The 27,159-nt window shown below is 43.3% G+C and overlaps 1 protein-coding gene across 1 annotated transcript; it reads left to right on the top strand.

Annotated features, from left to right (window-relative positions):
• Positions 1–15,878: 15,878 nt before the first annotated feature.
• Positions 15,879–25,752, top strand: LOC130106562 (trans-Golgi network integral membrane protein 2-like). The gene is made up of 4 exons (XM_056272711.1): positions 15,879–16,091; positions 20,802–21,146; positions 21,363–21,787; positions 25,284–25,752. Exons 1-4 carry the CDS (start codon positions 15,879–15,881, stop codon positions 25,750–25,752), a joined length of 1,452 nt encoding a protein of 483 aa, XP_056128686.1.
• Positions 25,753–27,159: the final 1,407 nt, after the last annotated feature.

Consider the following 27,159-nt stretch of genomic DNA (forward strand, 5'->3'; position numbering starts at 1 on the left):
GGTTCATTTCTGTTGAAAACAGTTATTAATGTAGTTAATTGAGATGAGATCCCTAATACATGTTCAACCAGTATTGTAAACAAATATAATTCTGAACCATGTTTTGTGGGATCTGTGTGTCTGACCCGTTACAGCTGAACTGAAGTGAATGAACGACTGGAATATCTGTGTTTCTCTCTCTGACTCCTCAAACCTACATTCTCTGGTCATTCTCATTCAACACAATAGACTGACACTGCAATACCTTTACAGCCTAAAATAAATCAAAGCAGAAGTTAAACGTGTGATAGGCACAAGACGCAGTATTTCTGATCTTCCTGTACGGTGTGTGTGGCATTCAGTGAGGCAACAGCGTTCAGAATAAAACAACTCTTAATTGCACTTTCACAGTCCGGATCACAAGACCAGCCAAGATTTCCTCTTCAGTGTGTGTGACCGTCTACGTCAACGTCCTCAGGAACATGAGCCCACACACGACAACACACAGGTCTACGCATCTACTTCTGATCTCAAATATAGGCTTTGTATTGATGCTTTCAAATGGTTTGAAAAATGTGGATACCGACTGCAATAAAAGTTTAGATTTAATCACTGAAAAATATCATGTAGTGTAACCATCAAATATAAACTATATATATATATATATATATATACACTGCCGTTCAAAAGTTTGGGATTGGTAAGATTTTTAATGTTTTTTAAAGAAGTCTCTTCTGCTCACCAAGGCTGTATTTATTTGATTAAAAATACAAAACAAACAGTAATATTGTTAAATATTTTTTTAAATAAATGTTTTCTATGTGAATATATAGTAAAGTGTAATTTATTCCTGTGATCAAAGCTGAATGTTCAGCATCTTTACTCCAGTCTTCAGTGTCACATGATCCTTCACAAATCACTCTAATATGATGATCTGATGCTCAAGAAACATTTATGATTATTACCAGTTGTGGCAAGGGGGCGTGGTTCAGCGAGGTCTGTGACAGGAGGGAGGATCGGGAGCCGCCGGTCGAGCTCCCCCACCTGCCACTGAATAAAATGGGTTCACAGGACAATCCGGAGGTGTTCCTGGACCTTTTTGAGAAGTCAGCGGAGGCAGGTGGGTGGCCAAGAGAGCAATGGCCGGTGCGACTCATCCCACTGCTGTCCGGGGAGGCCGGCCCAAATACTGCCTGTCCAGAACCTCCTGGTCTTCGACAACCTCAAAAGAGCCATTCTACAGCGGGTCGGCCGGCCCTTCTGATGGCTCACCAGCTCCGGGACTCCTGCCGGAAGTGGCTGCTGGCTGAGGTAAGCGACGTCGGGAAGATCCTCGACCGCGTGGTACTGGAGCAGTTCATCGCCCGTCTGCCCAGGAAGGCGGCGGAGTGGTTGCAGTGCCACCGACCGACGTCGCTGGACTTAACCATTCAACTGGCGGAGGACCAGCTGGTGGCTTGCTCAAGGGTCGGCGAAACTTTGCCAACAATCTCTCTCCTCCTCCTTTTCTTCTTCTTCCCCCTCTCCTACCTCTACCGGGGGCGGGTTGGCACAGCACTGGACCTGTCAGGTGGCCCGAGACCCCAGCCCAGGGGCACAGGGTTCGCCACCGCTGGGGCTGACACGACTCCTCTTCCTCCGCTCTCCCCACGCCAATCACTTATCCCACTTTCTGCCACTAGGGCGGTGGGGAGGCCTGGGCTGGCCTGCTGGCATTGCGGGGACCCGGAGCATTTTATAGACATGTCCGATGATGGATGTGGGGACAATGATCCGGGTTCCGGATGTCCCGCAGGCTGCCCACGATCAGGCTGGCCAGTATAAAGGCTCTGGCGGATTCAGGATGCAACCAAACCTCGATCCACCAAAGCCTGATTCAACCTGAGGCATTGGATATGAGCCGCGTGGTTCGGGTAAGGTGTGTACACGGGGATGTGATGAAGTATCCGCTCATGTCGGCTATGATTCAATTTAAGGGTCAAAAACATAGCGTAGAGGTGGCAGTTAACCAGGACCTCCGACATTCGCTGATTCTGGGAACCAATTGGCCTGCTTTTACTGAGTTATTGGGGTTATTATGTGCGGATGTCTCTTGTGAAAAGGAAAAGCAGGAAAGAGGGGCGGCCGTGCAGGTGGGAGAGGCTGAACCGGGATCCCCGGGACTGGAACCAGAGGAACAGAGCGCAATCGAGAGACAGATTCTCTCAGAGCGTGATGATTTTCCCCTGGAACAGTCTCATGATGAGTCACTAAAACATGCTTTTGAACAGGTCCGTGCCATCGATGGCCAACCTCTCCAACCCGCTCGTCCGCTCACCTATCCATATTTTGCAATTCTTAAAGACAGGTTTTATAGAGTGATACACAGGGGTTAAATTGTGATTTATTATGTGGGGGGGCTCTCTTTCTAAGTGGGTCCGGGGGTATATGCTGGCGACGGTGATTAGGGCGGAAGAGGATCTCGGGCCTGAGGCGAATATTAAAATTCCATCTCTCACGCTGGCTCAGGGAGGATAACCAGAAAAATAACAATAGTTAAAAATGGTTACAGTTTTGGTTTGCCTTTAGCCACAACTTAATCCTGGAAGTGAACTTTTTCAAGTCAGAAATGACTTTAATGTCAGATGGTAACGAGAGTCTAGAGCTCTTAACAGAAAAGGCTGTCTGTGCGAAGCTTGTCCTACAGTATGGTATTGTACAGTTATGATTTGTGCTGCTTCTGGTAACTCTTTTTCTGTTCTGTATTTGAATAAATAAGTGGCTCGGGTGCTAAATTATTAATACACTTGAAAATTAATTTTAAAAAAACATAAATTACTGAAGCTTTCAAAGCTTAATATATTATATTTCTCGAGGATGTAACAGTGATGGTAACGGATTGGCTTTTTATCCATAATTTTTATTGTTTGATTGTAAAGTGAACCAATGTGTGTTATTGCAGACGGAGCTGCTTGCGCCCAAACCGTCATGCAGTGTGAAATATGCGAACAAACCATAGCATGTACAGTAGGACTGCCTGGTTTGGTATGTAATTTCTGATCAGTTTAAAACAGTTAAGATTACTTTGTATTGTTTTAGAGATTTTCTTTATATGTTTAGCAAATTTAAGTTGAGGATCTATGACCAATCCAAGATATTTAAATTCTGTAACAGATTGAATTATTCCATTTTGTAAATCAATTTACATATTTATTTTTAGGATTCTTTGATGAATAGAAAGTTCAAAAGAAAAGCATGTATTTGAAATAGAAAGCTTTTGTAACATTAAACACTACCATTCAAAAGTTTGGAGTAGTTTGATTTTTTTTTTGTGGAAAGAAATGAAAGAAATTAATACTTTTATTCAGCAGTGATGTATCAAATAGGCGAAAGTGACGGTAAAGACATTTATAATGTTACAAAATATTTTATTTTAAATAAATGCTCTTCTTTTTAACTTTCTATTCATCAAAGAATAAAAAAATATACACAACTGTTTTCAACACTGATAATAATAAAAATGTTTCTTGAGCATCAGATCCTCATATTAGAGTGATTTCTGAAGGATCATGTGACACTGAAGACTGGAGTAATGATGCTGAACATCAGCTTTGATCACAGGATATAAATTACACTTTACTGTATATTCACATAAAAAAAACAGATATTTTAAATTGTAATAATATTTTATGATTTTACTGTTTGTTTTGTATTTTTAATCAAATAAACACAGCAGAAGAGACTTCTGTTAAAAACATAAAAAATATAACCAATCCCAAACTTTTGAAAGTTTTTTTTATAGTTTTAGTTACCAATAACAGCACTGCAAGGACATTTATTAAGGAAGTAAATATTGTCATTTTTTATTTAATTTAGTCTTTAAAGTGATTACTCACAATTTCAGTTTGATGAATTATTAATCTTAATCTATAATATGAATATTACTCTTGAAAACCATCCAAAACAATAGCAAAAAAGAGTGAATAGTATTAAATATCGGTAGCTAGCAACTCCCTACTGTGTGCAGGATTATTAGGCAAGTGAGTATTTTGACAATATCATCATTTTTTTTCATATTTTCCAACTCCAAGCTGTATAAACTTGAATGCATATTGGATTTAAGCATGAGGTGATGTGTATTTGTGTAACTCCCTATGTGTGGCCTAAAGAGATCTACTCCCCATCATTATTAGACTAATAACGGAATAATCCCGTGACCTGAACCCATCGAGGACAAGAGGAACCGGAGATTACGGCTGAGGAACACCGGCTGTTATTGAAGAGAAGGGAGGATATGAGCACTGAAATTGTTGCATAATAATTCTGCACACTAACAGTTGCCCAATAATTGTATATATATATTCTCCTAAGAAAGCCAAAACATCACTTTTACTTCCTTAAATATTCAGGTTTGAGGTTTATTAGCATGTTTGGATTGACCGAAAGCACTGCAGTTGTTCAATAATAAAATGAATCCTCAAAAATACAATTTCGCTCACGATGTATATATATATATATATGCTCCAGACAGCTTTATCAGAATTTTTTTTAAACATCATAAATTCATAATTAATAAATGTCATTACATTTTGAGTCGTCACAGCACATGACACTATTTTGAGTGTCTTGAACCTGAACTATTGATGAGATTTTCAGCATGTGGTCGCTCCACATGAATATGATTAAATAGTTTTGTTTAAATATTTTATAAGACATCATAATAAAATGATCCTGCCAAAATAATTAATTTTTCTTTTCAAGATATTCAGAACAGAAATCAGATATCAATTTTAATCCAGAAATTAAAAACAAGCTCATTACACATTATACGCCTTCAAGTCATTCTATGTATAAAGTGCATTTTGAATTTCAAAAACTCATTCATTTACTTTCCAGTTGTTGTTGAGACAAACGATGGACGAAGAAGAAGAAGAGTTACAATCTTTAATAAAGCACAGGGAAAAGACCAACACAACACACACACAGAACTGAACTTAAATAGAGAGCGGATGACGACACACACCTGAACACAACGACACACACCTGAACACAACGACACACACCTGAACACAACGACACGCACCTGAACACAACGACACACACCTGAACACAACGACACGCACCTGAACACAACGACACACACCTGAACACAACGACACACACCTGAACACAACGACACGCACCTGAACACAACGACACACACCTGAACACAACGACACACACCTGAACACAACGACACGCACCTGAACACAACGACACGCACCTGAACACAACGACACACACCTGAACACAACGACACACACCTGAACACAACGACACGCACCTGAACACAACGACACACACCTGAACACAACGACACGCACCTGAACACAACGACACGCACCTGAACACAACGACACACACCTGAACACAACGACACACACCTGAACACAACGACACACACCTGAACACAACGACACACACCTGAACACAACGACACACACCTGAACACAACGACACGCACCTGAACACAACGACACGCACCTGAACACAACGACACACACCTGAACACAACGACACACACCTGAACACAACGACACGCACCTGAACACAACGACACGCACCTGAACACAACGACACACACCTGAACACAACGACACGCACCTGAACACAACGACACGCACCTGAACACAACGACACACACCTGAACACAACGACACACACCTGAACACAACGACACGCACCTGAACACAACGACACACACCTGAACACAACGACACACACCTGAACACAACGACACGCACCTGAACACAACGACACGCACCTGAACACAACGACACACACCTGAACACAACGACACGCACCTGAACACAACGACACGCACCTGAACACAACGTCACACACCTGAACACAACGACACGCACCTGAACACAACGACACGCACCTGAACACAACGACACGCACCTGAACACAACGACACGCACCTGAACACAACGACACGCACCTGAACACAACGACACACACCTGAACACAACGACACACACCTGAACACAACGACACGCACCTGAACACAACGACACACACCTGAAACACAACGACACGCACCTGAACACAACGACACGCACCTGAACACAACGACACACACCTGAACACAACGACACACACCTGAACACAACGACACGCACCTGAACACAACGACACACACCTGAACACAACGACACACACCTGAACACAACGACACACACCTGAACACAACGACACGCACCTGAACACAACGACACACACCTGAACACAACGACACACACCTGAACACAACGACACGCACCTGAACACAACGACACACACCTGAACACAACGACACGCACCTGAACACAACGACACGCACCTGAACACAACGACACGCACCTGAACACAACGACACACACCTGAACACAACGACACACACCTGAACACAACGACACGCACCTGAACACAACGACACACACCTGAACACAACGACACACACCTGAACACAACGACACGCACCTGAACACAACGACACGCACCTGAACACAACGACACACACCTGAACACAACGACACGCACCTGAACACAACGACACACACCTGAACACAACGACACACACCTGAACACAACGACACACACCTGAACACAACGACACGCACCTGAACACAACGACACACACCTGAACACAACGACACACACCTGAACACAACGACACACACCTGAACACAACGACACACACCTGAACACAACGACACACACCTGAACACAACGACACGCACCTGAACACAACGACACGCACCTGAACACAACGACACGCACCTGAACACAACGACACGCACCTGAACACAACGACACGCACCTGAACACAACGACACGCACCTGAACACAACGACACACACCTGAACACAACGACACACACCTGAACACAACGACACGCACCTGAACACAACGACACGCACCTGAACACACCGACACGCACCTGAACACAACGACACGCACCTGAACACAACGACACGCACCTGAACACAACGACACGCACCTGAACACAACGACACGCACCTGAACACAACGACACGCACCTGAACACAACGACACGCACCTGAACACAACGACACGGACCTGAACACAACGACACGCACCTGAACACAACGACACACACCTGAACACAACGACACACACCTGAACACAACGACACGCACCTGAACACAACGACACGCACCTGAACACAACGACACACACCTGAACACAACGACACGCACCTGAACACAACGACACGCACCTGAACACAACGACACGCACCTGAACACAACGACACGCACCTGAACACAACGACACGCACCTGAACACAACGACACGCACCTGAACACAACGACACGCACCTGAACACAACGACACGCACCTGAACACAACGACACGCACCTGAACACAACGACACGCACCTGAACACAACGACACGCACCTGAACACAACGACACGCACCTGAACACAACGACACGCACCTGAACACAACGACACGCACCTGAACACAACGACACGCACCTGAACACAACGACACACACCTGAACACAACGACACACACCTGAACACAACGACACGCACCTGAACACAACGACACGCACCTGAACACAACGACACGCACCTGAACACAACGACACGCACCTGAACACAACGACACACACCTGAACACAACGACACGCACCTGAACACAACGACACACACCTGAACACAACGACACACACCTGAACACAACGTCACACACCTGAACACAACGACACGCACCTGAACACAACGACACGCACCTGAACACAACGACACACACCTGAACACAACGACACGCACCTGAACACAACGACACGCACCTGAACACAACGACACGCACCTGAACACAACGACACGCACCTGAACACAACGACACGCACCTGAACACAACGACACACACCTGAACACAACGACACGCACCTGAACACAACGACACGCACCTGAACACAACGACACGCACCTGAACACAACGACACGCACCTGAACACAACGACACGCACCTGAACACAACGACACGCACCTGAACACAACGACACGTACCTGAACACAACGACACACACCTGAACACAACGACACGCACCTGAACACAACGACACGCACCTGAACACAACGACACACACCTGAACACAACGACACGCACCTGAACACAACGACACGCACCTGAACACAACGACACGCACCTGAACACAACGACACGCACCTGAACACAACGACACGCACCTGAACACAACGACACACACCTGAACACAACGACACGCACCTGAACACAACGACACGCACCTGAACACAACGACACGCACCTGAACACAACGACACGCACCTGAACACAACGACACGCACCTGAACACAACGACACGCACCTGAACACAACGACACACACCTGAACACAACGACACGCACCTGAACACAACGACACACACCTGAACACAACGACACGCACCTGAACACAACGACACACACCTGAACACAACGACACGCACCTGAACACAACGACACACACCTGAACACAACGACACGCACCTGAACACAACGACACACACCTGAACACAACGACACACACCTGAACACAACGACACACACCTGAACACAACGACACACACCTGAACACAACGACACGCACCTGAACACAACGACACACACCTGAACACAACGACACGCACCTGAACACAACGACACGCACCTGAACACAACGACACGCACCTGAACACAACGACACGCACCTGAACACAACGACACACACCTGAACACAACGACACACACCTGAACACAACGACACGCACCTGAACACAACGACACACACCTAAACACAACGACACACACCTGAACACAACGACACACACCTGAACACAACGACACGCACCTGAACACAACGACACACACCTGAACACAACGACACGCACCTGAACACAACGACACGCACCTGAACACAACGACACACACCTGAACACAACGACACACACCTGAACACAACGACACGCACCTGAACACAACGACACACACCTAAACACAACGACACACACCTGAACACAACGACACACACCTGAACACAACGACACACACCTGAACACAACGACACGCACTTGAACACAACGACACGCACCTGAACACAACGACACGCACCTGAACACAACGACACGCACCTGAACACAACGACACACACCTGAACACAACGACACGCACCTGAACACAACGACACGCACCTGAACACAACGTCACACACCTGAACACAACGACACGCACCTGAACACAACGACACGCACCTGAACACAACGACACACACCTGAACACAACGACACGCACCTGAACACAACGACACGCACCTGAACACAACGACACGCACCTGAACACAACGACACGCACCTGAACACAACGACACGCACCTGAACACAACGACACACACCTGAACACAACGACACGCACCTGAACACAACGACACGCACCTGAACACAACGACACGCACCTGAACACAACGACACGCACCTGAACACAACGACACGCACCTGAACACAACGACACGCACCTGAACACAACGACACGTACCTGAACACAACGACACACACCTGAACACAACGACACGCACCTGAACACAACGACACGCACCTGAACACAACGACACACACCTGAACACAACGACACGCACCTGAACACAACGACACGCACCTGAACACAACGACACGCACCTGAACACAACGACACGCACCTGAACACAACGACACGCACCTGAACACAACGACACACACCTGAACACAACGACACGCACCTGAACACAACGACACGCACCTGAACACAACGACACGCACCTGAACACAACGACACGCACCTGAACACAACGACACGCACCTGAACACAACGACACGCACCTGAACACAACGACACACACCTAAACACAACGACACACACCTGAACACAACGACACGCACCTGAACACAACGACACGCACCTGAACACAACGACACGCACCTGAACACAACGACACGCACCTGAACACAACGACACGCACCTGAACACAACGACACACACCTGAACACAACGACACGCACCTGAACACAACGACACACACCTGAACACAACGACACGCACCTGAACACAACGACACACACCTGAACACAACGACACGCACCTGAACACAACGACACACACCTGAACACAACGACACGCACCTGAACACAACGACACACACCTGAACACAACGACACACACCTGAACACAACGACACACACCTGAACACAACGACACACACCTGAACACAACGACACGCACCTGAACACAACGACACACACCTGAACACAACGACACGCACCTGAACACAACGACACGCACCTGAACACAACGACACGCACCTGAACACAACGACACGCACCTGAACACAACGACACACACCTGAACACAACGACACACACCTGAACACAACGACACGCACCTGAACACAACGACACACACCTAAACACAACGACACACACCTGAACACAACGACACACACCTGAACACAACGACACGCACCTGAACACAACGACACACACCTGAACACAACGACACGCACCTGAACACAACGACACGCACCTGAACACAACGACACACACCTGAACACAACGACACACACCTGAACACAACGACACGCACCTGAACACAACGACACACACCTAAACACAACGACACACACCTGAACACAACGACACACACCTGAACACAACGACACACACCTGAACACAACGACACGCACTTGAACACAACGACACGCACCTGAACACAACGACACGCACCTGAACACAACGTCACACACCTGAACACAACGACACACACCTGAACACAACGACACGCACCTGAACACAACGACACACACCTGAACACAACGACACGCACCTGAACACAACGACACGCACCTGAACACAACGACACACACCTGAACACAACGTCACACACCTGAACACAACGACACACACCTGAACACAACGACACACACCTGAACTGAGCAAAGACGGTGAAAACACAGTCCATGTGATGATAACTAAGAATAAACATGACCAAATAGCCCTGCCCAACACACACGATCATGTGGCCACAGATGTGCTGAATCAGCAGTTTAATATGTCAAGCATCATAAGATATCGGACTACACTTCCTCAAAAAGCCACGGAAACACACACTTTCCCTTAATCAGCTTAAAGGGATAGTTCACCCAAAAATGTAACCTCTGTCAGTAATGACTCTCCCTCATGTTGTTCAACCCCGTAAGACTTTCCTTCATCTTCGAACACAAATGAAGATATTTGTGATGAAATCTGAGAGCTGGATCACTCCTCCATAGGCTTCTGAGGGACTGAAACTGGCCGGCCCAAAAAGTTAGTAAAGACATTGTTAAAATAGTCCGAGTGACTACAGTGGCTCAACCTTAAGATTATCAAGCGACGCAAAAAAAACCCAAAATAACGACTTTATTCAACTATTCCTGTTTTTCTGTGTGGGCCTCGAGTGAGTTCGTGTAGTGCTGGGCTATTCAGCTGGCGGCCCCAGGGCCGGGTGTGGCCCCTGAGGGATTTGGTACCGGCCCTTTAGGCGTAATTTGCGGGTGGGACATGTCCCCACCACTTTTGCTAAGGTCGATATTGTCCCCACCACTTTTGCTAAGGTCGATATTGTCCCCACCACTTTTGCTAAGGTCGATATTGTCCCCACCACTTTTGCTAAGGTCGATATTGTCCCCACCACTTTTGCTAAGGTCGATATTGTCCCCACCACTTTTGAAACATCTTGCGGCTAGGCATGTGCCGGTATCAAATTTTCATGCTGCGATTAATTGATTGAGCTTTTATCACGGTATACGGTATTATCACGATATTTTAATTGCACAAGAGAAACAGACGGATTGGGGGTATCTAAAAAAAACTTGCATCACAATGTGTAATTGTGATTGTCAAAACATTAATTTTATTTTTTAGTGACAACATGTTATAATGTTTACATGGTTACTGAGGCTACTGTTTGTATTATTGCTTAACACAATTTTCATGATTTCAATTAAATTCTTGGATTTAATTTCAATCTTGATTCAATATTGACTCATTTGGATAAATATTAGGTAGGCTACAGTAGATAGCCTGCATTTAAATGTTTCTCAAGAAAAAATATATCTCACATAATGCTGTAAACATACAGAGAGAAATTAAATATAATGCATACAATATAAATATAATAATAATATAAATATAAAAATGTAATATGCCGTAATTTTCATTATAATAACAATTATATAATGACAAGTACATATATTAAAATATGTAATATAGTGCACATATTTAGCAAAATACTCCTCTCTATAGCTATTTTCTTATAGTCAACTAACATTAAATGGCTTTCCTGAGGTAAATGTAACGTTCTGTGACATAATTGTTCTCCTGCAGTGTTATTGACCTCTTTCCGTGGTTGAAAAACACTGATTGATCGAAAGTACGTACCTTTCGGTGGGTTGTACTGTATCTTTAATAAAAAGTAACAGATGATCGGTTTACTTGATCTGAGGCGCGCGATCTGTCACGTCACATTTACAAGCAGCAAAACAGTATTTATTGTCTGAATTTCGTTATAAAATGGACCGAACCTGAGAGCTGATATTTTTTTCATATCAAAAGTAACCTGCTCTGTCTAGTCTATCGGTGTCAGTGTCCTCTTTGCTCCGCGATTTTTCTCTGGGTGAGAAAATGGATGTGTGGCGCGAGACCGTGTGAAAGTGTCTCAAGCTGAATGCGTGAGAGTTGCCAGCCATGCGGGGGATAAATAGTCGGCAGCGTTCCTCCTTCCGCCGTGCTTCTTCTCCATGTGAGTATTGTTTACATTAGACTAGAGTGCGCACTGCATGCACACAGTGCTTATACATGTGATGTGGGGATTGTTTACATCAAAGTGCACATGTGTTTTGCGCAGCATATACGCATTGTTTTTTAAGCGGTTGATGGAAAATAAGCTGATGCGCGTTCTAAAAATCTAAATTCGGATCTATTATTTTTCACGGTATTTCGAAGTCCCCGCGATAACAATATCGTGCATATTCATTACCGCGATTTATCGCATTACCGAATACCGGCACATGTCTACTTGCGGCACGTGTTTTCTTGCGGATACAGTGTTCTCTTGGTCTTCTTGTTCTCTCGGATACAGTGTTCTCTTGGTCTTCTTGTTCTCTCGGATACAGTGTTCTCTTGGTCTTCTTGTTCTCTCGGATACAGTGTTCTCTTGGTCTTCACTCGGACGCGCGCTTCAATCCGTTGCGGAGACTCTCTATTCGTTCCGGTGAAATCACAAAACAAAATGCACACAAACGTGTCCCTGCCTGATATACAAGCACTGATAAACATAATCAGTTTTGATGAGAAAAAAACAAAACAATTCGAGTGTGGATTAGAACCCAGAACCTCTGACACGCTATGCAAAAGTTCTGCCACTGGACCATCAAAATACACTATTAAATCACTAACAACATATATTAGGCCTCATTACACAACAAATTAAGCCCAATGTACTATTTAAATGTTGTTCTGCATTTACAAAATAGAATATATTGATTCCTTCAGTATGTTGTTGTAATTTCTTTATTTGTTACCATAATTACTCATATTCTCCGGCCCCTTATTTTTCCTCAGTTTCATGAACTGGCCCCAATTCCAAATGAGTTGAACAGCCCTGTAGTGTAACAGCGCAGCGCTTCTGGGCTGTACGTCAAACGTAGGCTCACTATTGGCCGACGCTGGTCATGTGTGTGATGCTGGCCAATAGTGAGCCTGCATTCTGAGACACCCAGAATTTATCTTAATTTGTGTTCGAAGATGAAGGAAACATGATGTTGGAACAACATGAGGGAGAGTAATTACAGACAGAGGTTACATTTCTGGGTGAACTAACCGTTTAAAGAGCTGACGATCTCAGCGAGTCCAAAGGACTGAAGATACTGTGCACCGAACGCTTCATTGACTCTTCTGTGTGTGTGTGTGTGTGTGTGTGCGTGTGTGTGTGTGTGTGTGTGTGTGTGTGTTCAGCCTGAGCTCTATACTCAGTTAAAGCTCATAGTCCTGTGTGATATCAGAACATCATGATCTCAGTCTCTGCTGGTTTCTCTTCTTTATTCTGTGAGGTTCATCCCACCGCGTGTCAATACACACTTCCGTTTTTATTGTGATGAACATATCAATCATAAGTGTGACCGAGACAGCAGATCTACGGCTTAAACCCATCATCACTGTATACTAGACTATTCATTATTCCGGTAACGCTTTACAATAAAGTTAATTTGTTAACATTAGTTATTGTATTAACTAACATGAACTAACAATGAGCAATACATATTCATCTTTGGTAATGTTAGTTAATAAAAATACAGCAGTTCATTGTTCACGTTAGTTCACAGTGCATTAACTAATGTTAACTAATACAACCTTTGATTTTAATAACGTATTAGTAAATGTTGAAATTAATATGAACTAAGATTAATAAATGCTGAAGAAGTATTGCTCATTCTTAGTTCATGTTAACTACCTTATTTGTAAAGTGGCACCATTAGTTTTAGTTTATTTTTCCCCCTAACTTCATATATTTCTTTGCTGATTTATTGCATGTATACTGTCTGTTTCAATTCATTGTGTTATTGAAACACAATTTTCTATAGGCTATATTGTAATCATGTCCACAACTTGTAATAATTACTTCACTGAGCTCATTGTTTCTGCCTATATTCAGTGAGCATAACTTACGATCACCTCTGATAACAGATCACTCTGAATATCATGACAGTAGAAAGATAATAATATAGCTGCATATAAATATTTCAGAGCTGTTTTGTTCGCTGTTGGTTATATCACACGCAAGGCTATAACTATACTGACAGACAGCAGTGCATTAAATCAATCAATATTTAGTGCTAAACTGCTATCGGTCCAATTCTCAGTCTCAACCATACACTGTAAAACATGGTCTCAACCCAACACACACTCCGATCTCCTCTTTCTCGTGCAGTGTGTGTGTGTGTGTGTGTGTGTGTGTGTGTGTGTGTGTGTGTGTGTGTGTGTGTGTGATGTTAAAGCGAAGGAAGGGAGGACTCACCGGTCATGAGTGAAGAGACGACTGAGAGAATGAGGAAACACCGCAGTCACGCACGCACACACACACTCACACACACACGCACGCACGCACGCACGCACACACACACACACACTCTCTCTCTGAAAGAGAACACTAGCAGATAGGCTACTGTACTCTGGCTTTACTCTCATTCATTCACATGATAACAACACTAACGCCGTTATCATCACTCTGATTGTACACCGATTGTGCATATCGATCTTTAAGGGAAGCTTTGAATAATATACTGAATTATTATTCATTTTAAAACAATGTGGTTGAATCACAGTTATCGTCCTTAATTGTCAGTTCTTGTTGGATATAGCTTATGTTGACAAACCGATATGTTCCATAGTTACAGCTTCCAGTCTCCAGATTACAATATATAAAATGATCGGTTAATATTAGTTTTATTATTAATTATTATAAATTGTGACGTAATTGCAGTAAATATGTACTTGGCGCCCTCTCTTGTCCTTTAGTGAACGTGCATCCAGTTATTTTACAAGCAAATGTGAACTGTTAGACTGAATAATCAAATCTCGTATTCTTATTTGCATTTTCTCTCTTTAATTCATGTCATTTCCCCCATTGTGTCACTTATTCATTCCCTCGCATTGATGAGTGTGTTTTACTGACGCACAATCAAACTGATCGGATCTGGCGCTGTAATGGCGACAGGCAGCAGCATGTGCAGAGTGAGAGTGAGAGTGTTGTTTTTAACGTTTAACCGGTTTTAGTTTCTATTTTTAAAGTTGTTTTTAAGTGATCTGTTTGTGACGGCGATAATAATGACTCACCTCAGTTTGACGGGCTGTTTCATCCTCTTTACGCTGTTGTGCAAACTTTTGGGCCTACTCTATGAACACGAGTCCCTCCAATACACCCTTGAGTTTCTCCTGTTCCTGGGCATCGTGGACCCCTCGGCGGCTCTTCCACCAGAGATCATCCGGTCGGCAGCCGCCCCTCACGCAGAGAACCAGAGTTGGGCACCCAGGACAGGAGTAAGGAAAAGAGGGAGACGCGGCGGCGTACGGCAACAGCTCTTCCTTCAATCATCCTCGCCAACGTCCAGTCCCTTCGTAATAAAGTGGACGAGCTCCAGGCAAAAGTAAAGTTCCTTTCGGAATATAGAAACACCTGTCTCCTCGCCTTGACAGAGACGTGGCTCAAAGAACAGGACCCACTCTCTGATCTCGAGTGTGACGGGTTTGGGGAACCTGTCCGTCTTGACAGAGACTCCACAGTGACGGGAAAATCACTCGGTGGAGGCTTATGTCTTTACATAAACAAAAAAACGAATGCGGATTTAGCAACTCGAGCTATGGTGAAGTGTGTGCAGCGGCTTCAGGGGATTTCACCTGAAACACCAAACTTTATTATGGGTGATTTTAACAACTGTAAACCAGGGAAGTCCCTGTGTAACTTTTATCAATACGTCACTTGCGCAGCCCGACGGTCCAGAAGCCTAGACCTCTGTTATGGATCGGTCAAAGGTGCTTATAAATCCTGCAGCAGAGCTCCACTTGGCACGTCTGACCATAACTCTGGTTATTTGGTTCCGTCCTACAAACCGGAACGAAAATTGGTTCCGGTTTGGTCAGAGGACTCAATCCAGAGTCTACAACAGGAATGCTACGGTTGCACTGACTGGGATCTATTGAAAAATGAATGTAAGGACCTTGATGAGCTCACCGAGACTGTTTCTGCATACATTACCTTTTGTGAGGACTTAGTCATCCCTCGGAAATCCATTTCCATATACCCAGATAATAAACCATTAGTTTCTAAATCCGTCAAAAGCATAATCAATCAACGAAACATTAGCTTTAACCAAGGTGATATGACTCAATACAGAACACTTCAAAAGCAAGTTAAAAAGGAACTTAAGCTTGCAAAACTTAATTATAAAGACAATGTCGAGAACATGCTGAGCACAGGCAACTCACGTCCTGCATGGGACGGTGTGAAAGCCATGATGGGGATGCGGCCTAAGAAGTGTCCGATTTCCATAAATGGTATGTCAGATCTTGCCCTCTCTAATGAACTGAACACTTTTTATAACCGCTTTGATATTTATGATTTTAGTGAGGAGTTGTCAGTTTTTAATAATGTTGTCCCCGGGCAGTGTAAAGTCCAGGTTGACAGAAATAAGGTCCTGGCACTCTTTAGAGGTACAAGTGAAAGAAAAAGTCCCGGCCCTGATGGCATTGGAGGCCGTATATTGAAGAACTGTGCTGAACAGCTGGTAGACATTTTTTGTTTTATTTTTAAAATGTCCTTGCATCTTCACACCGTTCCTCGCATTTGGAAAGACTCTTTTATTTTTCCGGTGCCTAAAATTAAAGCTCCAGTGTCCTTCAACGACTTCAGGCCTGTGGCGTTAACGTCACTCGCTACGAAAATGTTGGAGAAGATCATGAAGGACGAACTTTTGAACTCTGTCCAAGATCTACTGGATCCGTTTCAATTTGCCTATAGGCCGAAGCGGGCTGTGGAAGATGCAGCCTGTAGTCTCTTGAACTTAATTCATACCCATCTCGAGAATGCAAAGAGCTTTGTGCGGCTGCTTTTTATCGACTTCTCTTCAGCTTTTAATTGTATCCAACCACATATTTTAGCAGGGATTTTGAAAAGTACATTTAATATCGATCCTTGTCTTATCTGTTGGTTGATGAATTTTCTAACTAACAGGTCTCAACGCGTGAGAGTGAATAGCATGTTATGTGATGTTCTCCTTTCCTCCACCGGCTCTCCCCAGGGCTGGGTCCTTACAATAATGACAAACAAAACAAGATGATAAAGAGTAAATATTAGAGATAATTCCAAACACATAAGTACAAAGACACACACACACACACTCACACACCCACGCACACTCCAACAATGCTCCCTGAAACTAGCCCCCCACCCCCTCACCAGCCAATAATGCACAGATTATGCACAGACAAGATAAAAAAAAAAATATATATATATATATATATATATATATATATATATAAAAAATATAGAATATAAAAAAAATAATAAAAATAATAAAATAAAATAAAAAATTAAAAATAAATAAATAAATCCCTCTACAAAAAATAGAGATAGACATTTGTACACATAAGCATACTATACACCCCCTTATAAATACATCCGCTTGCATGCACGAGTCAAGTATACAATCCATATTTGTGAACAAATACACACATATATAAAGTACACTGGACAGTGAGTAGTATGAGACCTAAAACAGTTCAGAAACACGAGCAAAGTGTTTGAAATTGAGTAATTAAAGATGATTTAAAGATATAAAGAGAAGTGATCGACCTTAGTGAGGAAGGAAGGTTATTCCAATCAGATGGAGCTTTGAATTTGAATGCACGACGACCAATTTCTTTACTGATTCTAGGTGTAACTAGAAACAGTTGGTCCATGTGCCTTAAGTTGTATTGAGAGCTGAAAGGAATTAAAAGGTCTTTCAGATATGACGGGAAATTAAAATGAATACATTTAAAAATAAGTGTTAACCAGTGGAGTTGTCTTCTGGTCTTCGGCATAGGCCAGTTCAATGACTCATACATTAGACAGTGATGGGTTCTATAAGGACACCTGAGCACAAATCTACAAAGACTATTATATAAAACTTTAAGAGGACGGAGATTTGCTCCAGAGGTGTTACCATAGACCACATTGTCACGATGCTGCGTGAGGCAAGTTCAAAAGAGTTCACGAAGGCAAGCAAATCCAAATAATAGCAGTTTATTCCAGAAGAAGACGGGAACACGCACACATACGGGTGATACAAACAATACCGGACAACAGACAGAGCACAAGCAGGAACTAAATACACAGAGATAATTAACAAATGACTAACAGCTGTGATGAAGGTGATTGGTGTCCATGGTGACTGATCAGTGGCGGGAAACACAGACAGGGAAACACATGTGAGGAGTGAAACTGTGACACACATCAGCATAGTCCAGTATCGGGAATATTAATTGGGTTATAATTCTCTTACGTACTTCTAGTGAGAAGCAGTCAGCAGAACGATAAAGTGATTTCAGACAACCAAATATTTTCTTAGTAATCCAATTAATATGAGATTTAAAGGATAGCTGAGAATCAAGCCAGAGGCCTAGATATTTGAGTTCTTCAATTTTTTCTATTGTTGTTCCATCAAAAAAGCTAATCGACCAGTTACTTAACATCGAAGGATCAGATCGAGTGTAAAACAACATGCTATATGATTTTCTCTTATTCAAAAGAAGCTTGTTCGAGGAAAGCCATCCTTAAACCAAATTGAAATCAGATTGGAGAGAGTACTGAATTTGAGAAATATCAGAGCTAGAAAACAGTATCATCTGCATATAAATGAAATTGACAGTCAGAACAGATTTTAGATAGATCATTAATAAAGATTGAGAACAAAAGAGGACCTAAGGATGATCCTCCTCTACTCTTATTAATGACCAAGCTATAGAAGTGGTGAAGCAATACAAATACCTTGGCATTATTGTTGATGACAAACTCACTTTTGAGCCACAAGTTGACGCTGTCTGTAAGAAATCACATCAATGCATGTCGATAAGACTTTTATGAGGATGTTTTATTGTTGTTTTATTGAATCTATTCTTTCTTTTGCCCTTGTGAGTTGGTTCGGGTCCCTCACGCTTAAAAACAGAAATAGGCTGCAATATTTAGTTAAAGTGTGTGGCAAAATTTCCAACAACCCTTCAACCGACCTAAACTTGATGTATGAGACAAGGACCCTTAAGAAGGCACAATCAGTACTGGCCGACCCATAGTCACCCCTTGAACAGATGCTTCATTTTATTGCCGTCGGGCCGCAGATTCAGTTTACCTAAATGCAAGACAAATAGACATAAAAATTATTTTGTCCCTTCTGCTATAGGTTTTTGTAATAAGTCAATGTGAGCTGTAGATTTCTGTGTAGTATGTATTTATTTAGATGGGTTTTTTTACTGTTTGTATGGCTGTTGTTTTGTATAACCTGTGTGTTATTTATGTCACATGCTGCTGCACAACAAATTACCCCTCGGGGTTAATAAAGACTCCTTGAACCCTGAACTCCAAACATGACCGGTCAGAAAAAACTAGCAAACACTGTATCCACCATACTTTGATATACCTCAGGTCTTGATACCATAAAAACTCTCAAATAATAATAAGCTATGCTATTGCGAACTAAAATATGTTTTAAAATTGTTTTGCTAAAGTTTCCTTTAAGTTATAAAAACATTAATTTTAGATTTTTTTTATTAACATTAAAAATGTCCCTTTTTTTAATTGTCAAAAAAATGTCTTGATTATGTGAACGTCAGGTGAACATTACATTTTTATCATTCAAACATAATGGGAATGTTACTCCTGAATGTTCTGTGTGTGTTCTGAAACAAGTACGTTCTAAAATTTGTTGGACAAACTCTAACTGAATCATTTCAGAAATTGAAACTCCTCCAACGATGAATAAATCATGTTTTTGTGCTAATGTTTTGAGAACATTAATAAAGACCAGATAACTGGATAGACCAGATCCAGATAAAATCTTGCCAAAAGGTTCTGAGAATATTGACACTATTAATGCTCAGGACAAAAATATATTCATTTTGTCACATTATATGTGTAGGCTACTGCTCCGAGACAGAGGTTCAGGATCCAAACGCAGTTTATCGAAAGGAAAATCCACAATCAAAGTCCACTAACAGGCAAAGGTCATACACAAGCTAGCAGTCCAAACAATAACAAGATACAGGGATGAGGGCAACAGAGAAACCCAGAAGATCAGGCAGAGAATCAGAAACCCAGAAGATCAGGCAGAGAATCAGAAACCCAGAAGATCAGAAACACAGAAGAACAGAAGAATCAGAAACCCAGAAGATCAGGCAGAGAATCAGAAACCCAAAAGAACAGGCAGAGAGTCAGAAACCCAGAAGATCAGGCAGCGAATCAGAAACCCAGAAGATCAGGCAGCGAATCAGAAATCCAGAAGATCAGGCAGCGAATCAGAAATCCAGAAGATCAGGCAGAGAATCAGAAACACAGAAGAACAGGCAGAGAATCAGAAACCCAGAAGATCAGGCAGAGAATCAGAAACCCAGAAGATCAGGCAGAGAATCAGAAACCCAAAAGATCAGGCAGAGAATCAGAAACCCGGAAGAACAGGCAGAGAATCAGAAACCCGGAAGATCAGGCAGAGAATCAGAAACCCGGAAGATCAGGCAGAGAATCAGAAACCCAGAAGATCAGGCAGAGAATCAGAAACCCAGAAGAACAGGCAGAGAATCAGAAACCCAGAAGATCAGAAACACAGAAGAACAGAAGAATCAGAAACCCAGAAGATCAGGCAGAGAATCAGAAACCCAGAAGATCAGGCAGAGAATCAGAAACCCAGAAGATCAGGCAGCGAATCAGAAACCCAGAAGATCAGGCAGAGAATCAGAAATCCAGAAGATCAGGCAGAGAATCAGAAACACAGAAGAACAGGCAGAGAATCAGAAACCCAGAAGATCAGGCAGAGAATCGGAAACCCAGAAGATCAGGCAGAGAATCAGAAACCCAAAAGATCAGGCAGAGAATCAGAAACCCGGAAGAACAGGCAGAGAATCAGAAACCCGGAAGATCAGGCAGAGATTCAGAAACCCAGAAGATCAGGCAGAGATCAGAACGGATCAGCAGAGATCAGACAGAGAAGGTCAGAAACCCGGAAGATCAGGCAGAGAATCAGAAACCCAGAAGATCAGGCAGATAACTGGATAGACCAGATCCAGATAAAATCTTGCCAGAAGGTTCTGAGAACATTGACACAATTAATGCTCAGGACAAAAATATATTCATTTTGTCACATTATATGTGTAGGCTACTGCTCCGAGACAGAGGTTCGGGATCCAAACGCAGTTTATCGAATCAGAAACCCAGAAGAACAGGCAGAGAATCAGAAACCCAGAAGATCAGGCAGAGAATCAGAAACCCAGAAGATCAGGCAGAGAATCAGAAACCCAGAAGAACAGGCAGAGAATCAGAAACCCATATCAGGCAGAGAATCAGAAACCCAGAAGATCAGGCAGAGAATCAGAAACCCAGAAGATCAGGCAGAGAATCAGAAACCCAGAAGATCAGGCAGAGAATCAGAAACCCAGAAGATCAGGCAGAGAATCAGAAACCCAGAAGATCAGGTAGAGAATCAGAAACCCAGAAGATCAGGCAGAGAATCAGAAACCCAAAAGATCAGGCAGAGAATCAGAAACCCAGAAGATCAAGCAGGGAATCAGAAACCCAGAAGATCAGGCAGAGAATCAGAAACCCAGAAGATCAGGAAGAGAATCAGAAACCCAGAAGAACAGGCAGAGAATCAGAAACCCAAAAGATCAGGCAGAGAATCAGAAACCCAGAAGAACAGGCAGAGAATCAGAAACCCAAAAGATCAGGCAGAGAATCAGAAACCCAGAAGATCAAGCAGAGAATCAGAAACCCAGAAGATCAGGCAGAGAATCAGAAACCCAGAAGATCAGGCAGAGAATCAGAAACCCAGAAGATCAGGCAGAGAATCAGAAACCCAGAAGATCAGGCAGAGAATCAGAAACCCAGAAGATCAGGCAGAGAATCAGAAACCCAGAAGATCAGGAAGAGAATCAGAAACCCAGAAGAACAGGCAGAGAATCAGAAACCCAAAAGATCAGGCAGAGAATCAGAAACCCAGAAGAACAGGCAGAGAATCAGAAACCCAGAAGATCAGGCAGAGAATCAGAAACCCAGAAGATCAGGCAGAGAATCAGAAACCCAGAAGATCAGGCAGAGAATCAGAAACCCAGAAGATCAGGCAGAGAATCAGAAACCCAGAAGATCGTCAGATAATCAGAAACCCAGAAGAACAGGCAGAGAATCAGAAACCCAGAAGAACAGGCAGAGAATCAGAAACCCAGAAGATCAGGCAGAGAATCAGAAACCCAGAAGAACAGGCAGAGAATCAGAAACCCAGAAGAACAGGCAGAGAATCAGAAACCCAGAAGATCAGACAGAGAATCAGAAACCCAGAAGAACAGGCAGAGAATCAGAAACCCAGAAGAACAGGCAGAGAATCAGAAACCCAGAAGAACAGGCAGAGAATCAGAAACCCAGAAGAACAGGCAGAGAATCAGAAACCCAGATCAGGCAGAGAATCAGAAACCCAAAAGAACAGGCAGAGAACCAGAAACCCAGAAGATCAGGCAGATAATCAGAAACCCAGAAGAACAGGCAGAGAATCAGAAACCCAGAAGAACAGGCAGAGAATCAGAAACCCAGAAGATCAGGCAGAGAATCAGAAACCCAGAAGATCAGGCAGAGAATCAGAAACCCAGATCAGGCAGAGAATCAGAAACCCAAAAGAACAGGCAGAGAACCAGAAACCCAGAAGATCAGGCAGATAATCAGAAACCCAGAAGATCAGGCAGAGAATCAGAAACCCAAAAGAACAGGCAGAGAATCAGAAACCCAGAAGATCAGGCAGAGAATCAGAAACCCAGAAGATCAGGCAGAGAATCAGAAACCCAGATCAGGCAGAGAATCAGAAACCCAGAAGAACAGGCAGAGAATCAGAAACCCAGAAGATCAGGCAGAGAATCAGAAACCCAGAAGATCAGGCAGAGAATCAGAAACCCAGATCAGGCAGAGAATCAGAAACCCAAAAGAACAGGCAGAGAACCAGAAACCCAGAAGATCAGGCAGAGAATCAGAAACCCAGAAGAACAGGCAGAGAATCAGAAACCCAGAAGATCAGGCAGCGAATCAGAAACCCAGAAGATCAGGCAGAGACCCAGAAACCCAGATCAGGCAGAGAATCAGAAACCCAGATCAGGCAGAGAATCAGAAACCCAGAATATCAGGCAGAGAATCAGAAACCCAGAAGATCAGGCAGAGAATCAGAAACCCAGATCAGGCAGAGAATCAGAAACCCAGATCAGGCAGAGAATCAGAAACCCAGAAGAACAGGCAGAGAATCAGAAACCCAGAAGATCAGGCAGAGAATCAGAAACCCAGAAGATCAGGCAGAGAATCAGAAACCCAGATCAGGCAGAGAATCAGAAACCCAAAAGAACAGGCAGAGAACCAGAAACCCAGAAGATCAGGCAGAGAATCAGAAACCCAGAAGATCAGGCAGAGAATCAGAAACCCAGAAGAACAGGCAGAGAATCAGAAACCCAGAAGATCAGGCAGCGAATCAGAAACCCAGAAGATCAGGCAGAGACCCAGAAACCCAGATCAGGCAGAGAATCAGAAACCCAGATCAGGCAGAGAATCAGAAACCCAGAATATCAGGCAGAGAATCAGAAACCCAGAAGATCAGGCAGAGAATCAGAAACCCAGATCAGGCAGAGAATCAGAAACCCAGAAGAACAGGCAGAGAATCAGAAATCCAGAAGATCAGGCAGAGAATCAGAAATCCAGAAGATCAGGTTAGCGAATCAGAAACCCGGAAGATCAGGCAGAGAATCAGAAACCCAGAAGATCAGGCAGAGAATCAGAAACCCAGAAGATCAGGCAGAGAATCAGAAACCCAGAAGAACAGGCAGAGAATCAGAAACCCAGAAGATCAGGCAGCGAATCAGAAACCCAGAAGATCAGGCAGAGACCCAGAAACCCAGATCAGGCAGAGAATCAGAAACCCAGATCAGGCAGAGAATCAGAAACCCAGAATATCAGGCAGAGAATCAGAAACCCAGAAGATCAGGCAGAGAATCAGAAACCCAGATCAGGCAGAGAATCAGAAACCCAGATCAGGCAGAGAATCAGAAACCCAGAAGAACAGGCAGAGAATCAGAAACCCAGAAGATCAGGCAGAGAATCAGAAACCCAGAAGATCAGGCAGAGAATCAGAAACCCAGATCAGGCAGAGAATCAGAAACCCAAAAGAACAGGCAGAGAACCAGAAACCCAGAAGATCAGGCAGAGAATCAGAAACCCAGAAGATCAGGCAGAGAATCAGAAACCCAGAAGAACAGGCAGAGAATCAGAAACCCAGAAGATCAGGCAGCGAATCAGAAACCCAGAAGATCAGGCAGAGACCCAGAAACCCAGATCAGGCAGAGAATCAGAAACCCAGATCAGGCAGAGAATCAGAAACCCAGAATATCAGGCAGAGAATCAGAAACCCAGAAGATCAGGCAGAGAATCAGAAACCCAGATCAGGCAGAGAATCAGAAACCCAGAAGAACAGGCAGAGAATCAGAAATCCAGAAGATCAGGCAGAGAATCAGAAATCCAGAAGATCAGGTTAGCGAATCAGAAACCCTGAAGATCAGGCAGCGAATCAGAAACCCAGAAGATCAGGCAGCGAATCAGAAACCCAGAAGATCAGGCAGCGAATCAGAAACCCAGAAGATCAGGCAGAGAATCAGAAACCCAGAAGATCAGGCAGCGAATCAGAAACCCAGAAGATCAGGCAGCGAATCAGAAACCCAGAAGATCAGGCAGCGAATCAGAAACCCAGAAGATCAGGCAGCGAATCAGAAACCCAGAAGATCAGGCAGCGAATCAGAAACCCAGAAGATCAGGCAGCGAATCAGAAACACAGAAGAACAGGCAGAGAATCAGAAACCCAGAAGATCAGGCAGAGAATCAGAAACCCAGAAGATCAGACAGAGAATCAGAAACACGGACACAGGAGAACCAGGACACTAATGCTCAGCAGTGCACTACTAACAGTAACACAAGACTTAGCAATGCGTGACAGAATAGACCAGGATGAAGATATTTGACCTGGAAAACTCTCGTTGTGTCTGCTGGGAAATCAATACTCGCTGGACGGAGGAAAAAGAAAACATAGATGCTCAACAGGGAAGGCTGTCATTAGTACTGTAAGAAAACACTAATTTTACCTGGTCAAAAACAGCTCTGTTTTCAGCACGCCGTTTCAGTGCATATGCCTTTAAATGATAATGAGCTTCGCTCACTCCGCCCCTCTGTTCTGGGGGCGTTTTGACACAAGCACGTGGAGTGTTGCCTTGACAACAGTTGAGGCGTGCAAGCGATTTGCAAAGATTAATATAAAGGTTAACCCTCTGGGGACCAGAGTGTTTTTGGGGCCCTTGGGATGTTTTGACATGCACTGACATTTGTGCTTTTTTCAGTTATTTATAAACATGTTAATGGCAAAGGTGTAAATTCACTCTATATAGCACAAACTTGGCTACCATGATATCTGAGCAACATGTATGTACATGTTTGTATTTTTAATAGAATAATGTTTATGCGTGGTTATTGAAAAAAATAAAAATGAAAGTTGCTGAAATAAGACCACAAAACACATATTGATTATTTCTTCACAAGACTTTTGAAAATTGTATCACATAGCCTAGAATATTTGCTCCAAAACTATGTGAGAATCATCCTGACTACTCATTCAGATAAGTCAATAAAGTCTTTTATAATGTGTATGACGTGTTTAGTGTGAGAAAGCTTTATGCAGGAGGCGTGATCTCTCATTAATATGTATGGCATTTCACACCAGAGAAAGACAAAGACCCTCCCATAATGGCCCTATTAGGTGCTATCAGGCCATATCATTACAGGAGCCTTGCACAAAGAATGAGGAGATTTAAAAAAGAATGGCTTTTAGATTGTTTGGATTTATATAAGGAAAATACAGGGTGCATACGTCTGGACACTTCTATCACACACCCTTCACCATATAGACATGGTTTTATTTCAGTTCAAAGTTCAAAGTTAGAGTTGGAAACATCTTGAAAAGAAAATTGTCTTTCTCCATAAATGTCTTAGTTTGATCATACATATTTCAAAGTTGAGGATTCATTATTTTGATATAGCTTGAACAAACACTATAACATCTTAGTTGATTAGTTTATTGACAAAACATACTATATATTTAACATATGAGCAGAAACTCCTAAAAAAAGCTTATTTGATGTCCATTTTAGAGTAAAAACTTTATCCAAAACTAGTCAACGAAATGTTGTCTTTTATTTAGTCTGTAACAGTACGTATCTGTGCGTTCATTCATTCATTCATTCACACACACACACACACACACACACAAACATGATTCACATTTAAACGGTATGCTATTTT

Source organism: Rhinichthys klamathensis, unplaced genomic scaffold (assembly GCF_029890125.1).
Source record: "Rhinichthys klamathensis goyatoka isolate OS25496 unplaced genomic scaffold, OSU_Roscu_1.1 h1tg000347l_1, whole genome shotgun sequence".
Lineage (NCBI taxonomy): Eukaryota > Metazoa > Chordata > Actinopteri > Cypriniformes > Leuciscidae > Rhinichthys > Rhinichthys klamathensis.